This window comes from Arachis ipaensis, chromosome B01 (assembly GCF_000816755.2).
Source record: "Arachis ipaensis cultivar K30076 chromosome B01, Araip1.1, whole genome shotgun sequence".
Taxonomy (NCBI): domain Eukaryota; kingdom Viridiplantae; phylum Streptophyta; class Magnoliopsida; order Fabales; family Fabaceae; genus Arachis; species Arachis ipaensis.
In genome coordinates, this window is record NC_029785.2 from 124,068,949 (window position 1) to 124,077,801 (window position 8,853).

An 8,853-nucleotide genomic window follows, 5' to 3' on the forward strand; every position below is an offset into this window, starting at 1 on the left:
AGATTGTGTTGTATCCTTGTGCCTATATTGATAGCTTTCATGTAAGGAATATAATCAATATTTTTATTGTTGATAAAAAATGAACCGCGGAGCTGACATTACTAATATGGTTTATTGGATAAGATTAGCCTGCTTGATATGGCAAACTCTTGTCCTATGCATTGTTTTACTCTAGCAAACTAAAAACCTAATAGCAATATCATAAATGTTCGCTAGAAACTAGAAAGTTGTCCCTTCAATTGCAAACCCAATAACCTAAATGTTTGCTACCAAAAAAAGAAAAAAAATCATCAATGCTTTTGAGGATGTTAGCTTTTGTTCATATTACTAGGTTAGCTCTTGTATATAAAGAAGGAAAAAAAAAAAAAAGAGCGCGGGGGAGGGGAGAGACTAGAGAGAGAGCAGCTTGAATTGGCTGAGGTTAGGAGGTCCATTGCAAGTTAAATTCTCCACTGACATGTTCTCATTTTAATTGTATGGTCAAATCATCTTTATATTGAATATACTTTTGTTGTTCTTAATGCTTGCATGAATTGTTTTCTTGGCGTTGCTTACAGATTGGTTTCTTCTCTGGAAGAAAACGGGAGAGTATTTTCAAGTCTCCTGATGATCCTCACGGAAAGGTTGGTGTGACTGGTAGCGGGAAAGGTTTGACCGAGTTCCAGAAGAGAGAGAAACATTTTCATCTCAAGGATGGGACAGTTGAGAGCGATGAATAGGTTATGCAGCCATTGGCCTTGCAACTGTATGTAGAATGTTCAAACCATTCCCAAAGGAAGTCATTGATGCCACAACCCCAATTAGACTCATTTTATCAAGTAAATCCACTCTGCTTTGAAACTGTTCTAAGATCATTTCCTTATCATCAACGTTAATCTATCTTGATGCTAATTTCATTGTCTAGCTTGACGTTGGTTAGCTGATCTTAGATAGATGTGTATTGATGTGTGAACCACTTGCTCGATTGGTCTATTTGGGGAAATGGAGGTGAATTGCCTTTTGGTTTAGTTGACTCGGTTATCTGGTTAACCTAAGTTGTCTCAAGTACAATGTTATACTTAACTAGTTGGATCTTAATGTGTGGAGTGACCTGACTCGTGGCACAAAATTGTTCTGTTTGGCCATTGGAAACTTGCCTGGTCGCTCTGTCTAGGCTAGGTTGAGATGATTTCGGCAACTTGAATATTCATATTTGCATTTCCAATATAAGTTAATCGAGTATATACTTGAACAATGTAAGTTATTAGAATTCAACTTTAACTTAATTTCGTAGTCATGGTAACTATCTCGGAGCAACTTAAAATTCAGAATGCGTAAAATTTAAATGATCATTACAACATCAAGCAAATTGATAATAATAATATGTATTAGAAACAAGATCCCGAGCTATGAGTCCTTCGATGGTTTGTCATATCTCTAATGCTTACTATTTTTCATTGGTAAGCTTTCAATCTTTTGCTCCTAATAGTTTCGGGAGATACTAATTTGAGAACTAAGAGTCAACAGACACCAACCACAGCATACCGTTGGAATGCCTTCTCTACCTTCGTATTTACATGCGCCTCACAAATTCACCTATTTGGTTTAGCACTTAAGGTGATCGGCACAATCATATGGTGACGGGCGAACATTAATACCCTGCGAACGACCAAATCTGCATTTGGCCGAAAATTCTTGAAACTTACCTTGAACCGAGTCGCCGCAAGGTTGATAGGAGTTTGTCATATAGGTTATAGGGATATTCAAGGATTACGCTTTGGCGATCCACCAACGCCATATCAAGCTACTATATTCGGTAGGGTTGTACATTTAAAATTAAAATTCAAAATGTAGTTAACTGGATAAAAATTCATAACCAGATTTTGGATATTTAGTTTTTTAGAACAATTTTAAAAATCATGTTGATATTTATTTAAATTTTCGTATATGAAACCAAATTTTGAAAATTAGTTTTTAATCGATTAATCAAACCAAATTCAAATCTCATTTTACTCTAACTTCAAGCCATTTGGACCATGATTCTGAAACTTGAATTGGACGGGCTAAAAATCAATGACAGTATTGGTTCGGTCATAGGGAAAAAATTGTCGGTGAAAAAATTGTTTTAAAATCGTTAAATCAGTTAATTGAACCGGATTGGGATCCGGCCAGTTTATTTTAATGGCACCGATTTGCAGGTTGATCCGGCCGTTATAAATCTAACATCATAAATCGGCTTACTCATTCATAACTCGGCATTATTCACGTTATTATTCAGAAAACTGGCGCTATAGTTCGGCATTACAATCATTAATCGGCCATTAACGTCATTAATCGGCCACTTACGTTACAACTCAGCTCAACGGACTATTTTTAATTATGAAACGTCCAACCTGACATCTCACCCTTATTATTGCTCTTTAATACAAGCAATAAACAGAAAGCGTAACCGACTGGCACATAGCCTCCCATAAAAGGTATGATCTCCCATCCTAAAAGGATACATTTTTTTAATTCTCAATACTAACTTAAGCTTCGGAGTGCCTTTGCAGGTACACTCCCCGCCCGTTTCTTGCTCAAAGCTCTACGCGATTGGACACCCTCTTGGAGTAAAGCTCGGATTGTCATAAGGTTTATAGGTCGGCACCGAAGATAATAACTCGGCGTCGACTCCCAGAGACGGAGCTCTCCCATCAGGTATCCATACAAGAACAATTGGCGCCCACCGTGGGGCCGAGAATATAATCCCTTCCATACATTATCGGCCTCGAGGTTCTCGCCTGAGTCATGGCTGAACGACTTCCACCCACACCATCTGAACTCCTTCAGATGGTGACCAAGTTACAACAAGCCAACCAGCGCATGACCGAGGAGAACCAAAGAATGGCACAGCAAATCGCCAACTTGAATAACACCCGAATTGAAAATAACAATGATCGGCAAGAACGAACAGAAGATGCAGAGCAGTAGTCAGGGCCAACACACGTCTCAGACACTGCTCGGCAGGAGGAGGAGCAACCCGAGTATAATGAGGAAGCTCGGCAAGACAACGAGAATGACGATCAGGAAAGCTCCCCTGGACCATTCACGGCCGAAGTGATGAACTTCGTGCTACCCCGGAGGTTTATTCTGCCGACCACCCTAACTCCCTATGATGGGTTAGGTGATCCGAATAAATACATCAAGAAGTTCACCTCCATAATAATAGTAAACGGTGCATCTGATAAAGTTTTATGTCGTTGTTTTCCATCTTACTTAGACGGTCCTGCACTTGATTGGTTTTGTTCTTTGCCTGCAGATTCTATTTCTCGATTTCGAGACATATCAAATCCCTTTGAGGAGCACTTTGCTGGATTGGCCATCTACTTACATGATTCCGATTATCTGAACACAATCAAGCAAGGTCAGCACGAAAGCCTCAAGGACTACATGACGCGCTTCACAAAGATAGCCCTAAGTATACCCGACCTCCACCCCGAGGTGGGGCTACACGCCATAAAAAGCGGATTGCGACCAGGAAAGTTCCAGGAAACCATTGCTGTGGCCAAACCTAAGACTATGGCCGCGTTCCGCGAAAAGGCGAAAGGTCATATCGACATCGAGGAACTCCGGCAAGCTCAGCAAACAGAAAAGCCTCATTACAGAGACGACGATAGAACTCGAGACAAAAAGAAGAATTTCAAACCGACTTCGCGATATGAGTCCTACACTCAATTCAACACTAAACGCGACGATATCATCAAGGAAATCTTGAATTCAAAATTAATCAAGCCACCAAGAAAAGCCGGCAGTTACCCAGATTCAAAAGGCGCGGACCGATCAAAATACTGCTCTTTCCACCAGAAGCACGGACACACTACCGACGACTGTGTCATCGCCAAAGACCTACTGGAGCGACTAGCTCAGCAAGGTCACCTGGATAAATACATCGACGGCCACATACAGCGGCGAACACCCCCCTCTGGAGACCAAAACAACACCTATCACGAAAAACCAACACGTGTAATTAACTTTATTTTCGGAGATTTTGCAGGTGGAGGAGCCACAAGCTCGGCAAGAAAGAGATCTTACCTAGCTATGCTTTCCATCAATACCGATCAAATTCAACAGCAGACACTACCAAACTCCCCACAGATAACATTCCAGACAGCCGATCATAACAACAGTACAGCAAATCTCGATGACCCGGTCGTAATCTACCTGCAACTCGGAGATCTCCTAGTAAAAAAGGTGTTGCTGGACCCTGGGAGTAGTGCCGATGTCCTATTTCACTCCACGTTCCAGAAGATGAAATTAAGCAGCAACATCCTCCAACCTTCTACTGGAGACCTGGTAGGTTTCTCAGGTAAGCAAGTCCCGGTCATCGGCTCTGTGTGGTTACAAACCACACTCGGTGAGTTTCCCTAGTCAAAAACTTTAGACATTCAATACTTAGTTGTTGATTGCTTCAGTCCTTACAATTTAATACTTGGCCGACCTTTCTTAAATAAATTCGGCGCTATAGTATCTACAATTCATCTTTGTGTTAAGTTCCCTTTGCAAGATAACACAATTGCAACCATTCACAGTGATGCCCGAAAAGCGAGGGAATGCTACAACAATAGTCTTAAAAGAACTAACTGAAACACAAAAACCCATGTTCACAACATCGGCAACATGAACGACCAACAAATGCTGGCCGACCTTGATCCCAGAGCAGGAACACTGGAACGGCCAACCCCAACAGAAGACCTGCATAAAATCTATCTCACAGAAAGCATGGACAAATTCACATACGTCGGATCAACATTATCCTCAGAAGAAAAATCCTCATTCCGAGCATTCTTATAGCAAAATGCCGACCTGTTCGCCTGGACCCCGGCTGATATGCCAGGCATTGATCCCTCCATCATATCGAAAATTAAATAAAATAAAATAAAAATATTTTTGTTTTTAATTTAAAATTAAGGTTAGAATTCGAAAATTAAAAAAATTAAATTAAATTAAATTAAAATTTAAAACAATTAGTTAATTAAAAAGGAATTTTGAAAAAGAGGAAGGTGATTTTCGAAAATTAGAGAGAGAATTAGTTAGGTAGTTTTGAAAAAATATGATTGGAATAGTAAACTTTTAAAATCAAACAAAAAGTCAAGTAGTTAATTGAAAAAGATTTGAAAATCAATTTTTGAAAAGATAAGAAGTTAGAAAAGATTTTGAAATTGATTTTGAAAAAGATGTGATTAAAACTTATTTTGAAAAAGATTAAAAAAGAGAAATTAAAAAGATTTGATTTTTGAAAATTAAAGTTGATTACTTGACTAACAAGAAACAAAAAGATATTATTTTAAAATTTAAAGATTGAACCTTTCTTAATAGGCAAGTAACAAACTTAAAAATTTTTGAATCAATCACATTGATTGTTAGCATTAATTTCGAAAATATGAAATGGAAATAAGAAAAAGATTTTGAAAATCAAAGTTTAAAATTTTTGAAAATATGAAAGAAAAAAAATGAAAAAGATTTGATTTTTGAAAAAGATTTGAAAAAGATAGAATTTTTAAATTGAAAATTTGATTTGACTCATAAGAAACAATTAAATTTAAAATTTTTTGAAAAAGTCAACTCAAATTTTCGAGTTTTATGAGAAAAAAGGGAAAGATATTTTTTTATTTTTGAATTTTTAATGATGAAAGAGAAAAACAACCAAAAGACTCAAAACATGAAAATTATGAATCAAAACACATGATGCATGCAAGAACACTTTGAATGTCAAGATGAACACCAAGAATACTTTGAATGTCAAGTTGAACACTAAGAACTTATTTTTGAAAATTTTTAAGAAAAGAAAAACATGCAAGACACCAAACTTAAAAAATTTTTATTCTTTAGACACTAATAATTCAAGAATGCATGTGAAAAACAAGAAAAGACACAAAATATAAAAATGCAAAGATCAAACAAAGAAGATCATCAAGAACAACTTGAAGATCATGAAGAACAAGAAAGAAACTCAATGCATGTGTTCTTCGAAAATTTAAAGAAAAATTAAAAATATGCGATTGACACCAAACTTAAAAATTGACACTAGACTCAAACAAGAAACACAATATATTTTTTGGTTTTTATGATTTGATTAATTTTTTGGATTTTTTTTCGAAAATTAATTGGAAAAAGGATTTCAAAATTTTTAATGAGAATTCCAGGAATTATGCAATGTTAGTCTAAAGCTTCGGTCCAGGAATTAGACATGGCTCACTAGCCAGCCAAGCTTTCAGTGAAAGCTCCGGTCCAAAACACTAGAGCCAATGGCCATGAGAGTCCACGGACTCTTGTGATGATAAGTTGAAATCTCGGTTAAAAAGATTAGACATGGCTTCACAGCCAGCGAGACTTCAACAGATCATCATGAAACTCTAGAATTCATTCTTAAAAATTTTGAAGCCACAGAATAATTTATATTATTTTTTTTTCGAAAATATTTTTGAAAATAAAAAATAAAAAGAATAAAAACAAAAAGCTTAAAATTAAAATAAAAGTACCTAATCTGAGCAACAAGATGAACCGTCAGTTGTCCAAACTCGAACAATCCCCTGCAACGGCGCCAAAAACTTGGTGTGGCAAAATCGTGTTCGTTCATTCCTTGGTAACGGCGCTAAAAACTTAATACGCACGTTCATAATCTTAGCTCTTTGTCACAACTTCGCACAACTAACCAGCAAGTGCACTGGGTCGTCCAAGTAATAAACCTTACGTGAGTAAGGGTCGATCCCACAGAGATTGTCAGCTTGAAGCAAGCTATGGTCACCTTGTAAATCTCAGTCAGGCGGATTCGATTGGTTATGGAGATTTAATAATTAAAAGATAAATAAAACGTAAAATAAAGATAGAGATACTTATGTAATTCATTGGCGAGAATTTCAGATAAGCGTATAGAGATGCTTTTGTTCCTTCTGAATCTCTGCTTTCCTGCTGTCTTCATCCAATCATTCCTACTCCTTTCCATGGCAAGCTTTATGTTGGACATCACTGTTGTCAATGGCTACATCCTGTCCTCTCAGTGAAAATGGTCCAAAATGCGCTGTCACCGCACGGCTAATCATCTGTTGGTTCTCGATCATACTGGAATAGGATTCAGTAATCCTTTTACGTCTGTCACTACGCCCAGCACTCGTGAGTTTGAAGCTCGTCACAGCCATCCCTTCCCAGATCCTACTCGGAATACCACAGACAGTGCTTGGACTGAGCATTGAAGCTTTCACGTGTAGAGGTCTTCCTTGGAGTTAAACGCCAGTTTGTAACCTGTTTCTGGCGTTTAACTCTGCTTTGCAACCTGTTTCTGGCGTTTAACTCCAGAATAGGGCAGAAAGCTGGCGTTGAACGCCAGTTTGCGTCGTCTAAACTCGGGAAAAGTATGGGCTATTATATATTTCTGGAAAGCCCTGGATCTACTTTCCAACGCAATTGAGAGCTCGCCATTTGGACTTCTGTAGCTCCAGAAAATCTACTTTGAGTGCAGGGAGGTCAGAATCCAACAGCATCTGCAGTCCTTCTTCAACCTCTGAATCTGATTTTTGCTCAAGTCCCTCAATTTCAGCCAGAAATTACCTGAAATCACAGAAAAACACAAAAACTCATAGTAAAGTCTATAAATGTGATTTTTATTTAAAAACTAATAAAAATATACTAAAAACTAACTAAATCATACTAAAAACTATGTAAAAACAATGCCAAAAAGCGTATAAATTATCCACTCATCACAACACCAAAATTAAATTGTTGCTTGTCCCCAAGCAACTGAAAATCAAATAGGATAAAAAGAAGAGAATATACTATAAATTCCAAAATATCAATGAAACTTAGCTCCAATCAGATGAGTGGGACTAGTAGCTTTTTGCCTCTTGAATAGTTTTGGCATTTCACTTTATCCATTGAAGTTCAGAGTAATTGGCATCTAGAGGAACTTAGAATTTAGATAGTGTTATTGATACTCCTAGTTCAGTATGTTGATTCTTGAACACAACTACTTTATGAGTCTTGCCCGTGGCTCTAAGCACTCTGTTTTCCAGTATTACCACCGGATACATACATGCCACAGACACATAACTAGGTGAACCTTTTCAGATTGTGACTCAGCTTTGCTAAAGTCCCCAATTAGAGGTGTCCAGGGTTCTTAAGCACACTCTTTTTTTGCTTTGGACCTTGACTTTAACCGCTCAGTCTCAAGTTTTCACTTGACACATTCACGCCACAAGCACATGGTTAGGGACAGCTTGGTTTAGCCGCTTAGGCCAGGATTTTATTCCTTTAGGCCCTCCTATCCACTGATACTCAAAGCCTTGGATCCTTTTTATTACCCTTGCCTTTTGGTTTTAAGGGCTATTGGCTTTTTGCTCTTGCCTTTTGATTTAAAGAGGTTTTGGCTTTTTCTACTTGCTTCTTCTTTTTCTTTCTTTTTTTCGCCATTTTTCTTTTCTCTTTTTTTTTTCTGCAAGCTTTTGTATTCACTACTTTTTCTTGCTTCAAGAATCAATTTTATGATTTTTCAGATTATCAATAACATTTTTCCTTTTTCATCATTCTTTCAAGAGCCAACATATTTAACATTCATAAACCACAATATCAAAAGACATATGCACTATTCAAGCATTCATTCAGAAAACAAAAAGTATTGTCACCACATCAAAATAATTAAACTAGTTTCAAGGATGAATTCGAAACCATGTACTTCTTGTTCTTTTGTTTTTAGAACATTTTTCAATTAAGAGAGGTGATGGATTCATAGGACATTCATAGCTTTAAGACATAGACACTTAAACACTAATGATCATATAGTAAAGACACAAACATAAATAAAACATAAAGCATAGTAAACGAAAAACAGGAAAATAAGAACAA

At 37.1% G+C, this 8,853-nt stretch overlaps 1 protein-coding gene and 1 long non-coding RNA gene across 3 annotated transcripts in view; one reads left to right on the forward strand and one right to left on the reverse strand.

The window, feature by feature from the left end:
- The window catches only part of LOC107635848 (survival of motor neuron-related-splicing factor 30), a 4,724-nt gene extending 3,485 nt beyond the window's left edge, over window positions 1-1,239 (forward strand). For both annotated transcript variants that reach the window (XM_016339407.2, XM_021103201.1), the window contains one exon: window positions 558-1,239. In XM_016339407.2, coding sequence (XP_016194893.1) covers window positions 558-719 — 162 coding nt within the window. In that variant the 3' untranslated portion in view covers window positions 720-1,239. The remainder of the gene's footprint in view (window positions 1-557) is intronic.
- The window catches only part of LOC110262675, an 11,083-nt gene extending 2,976 nt beyond the window's left edge, over window positions 1-8,107 (reverse strand). The window contains exons 1-2 of the long non-coding RNA XR_002347594.1: window positions 8,072-8,107; window positions 7,106-7,107 (exon numbers count right to left, since the gene is read on the reverse strand). This is a non-coding gene — a long non-coding RNA (uncharacterized LOC110262675). The remainder of the gene's footprint in view (window positions 1-7,105; window positions 7,108-8,071) is intronic.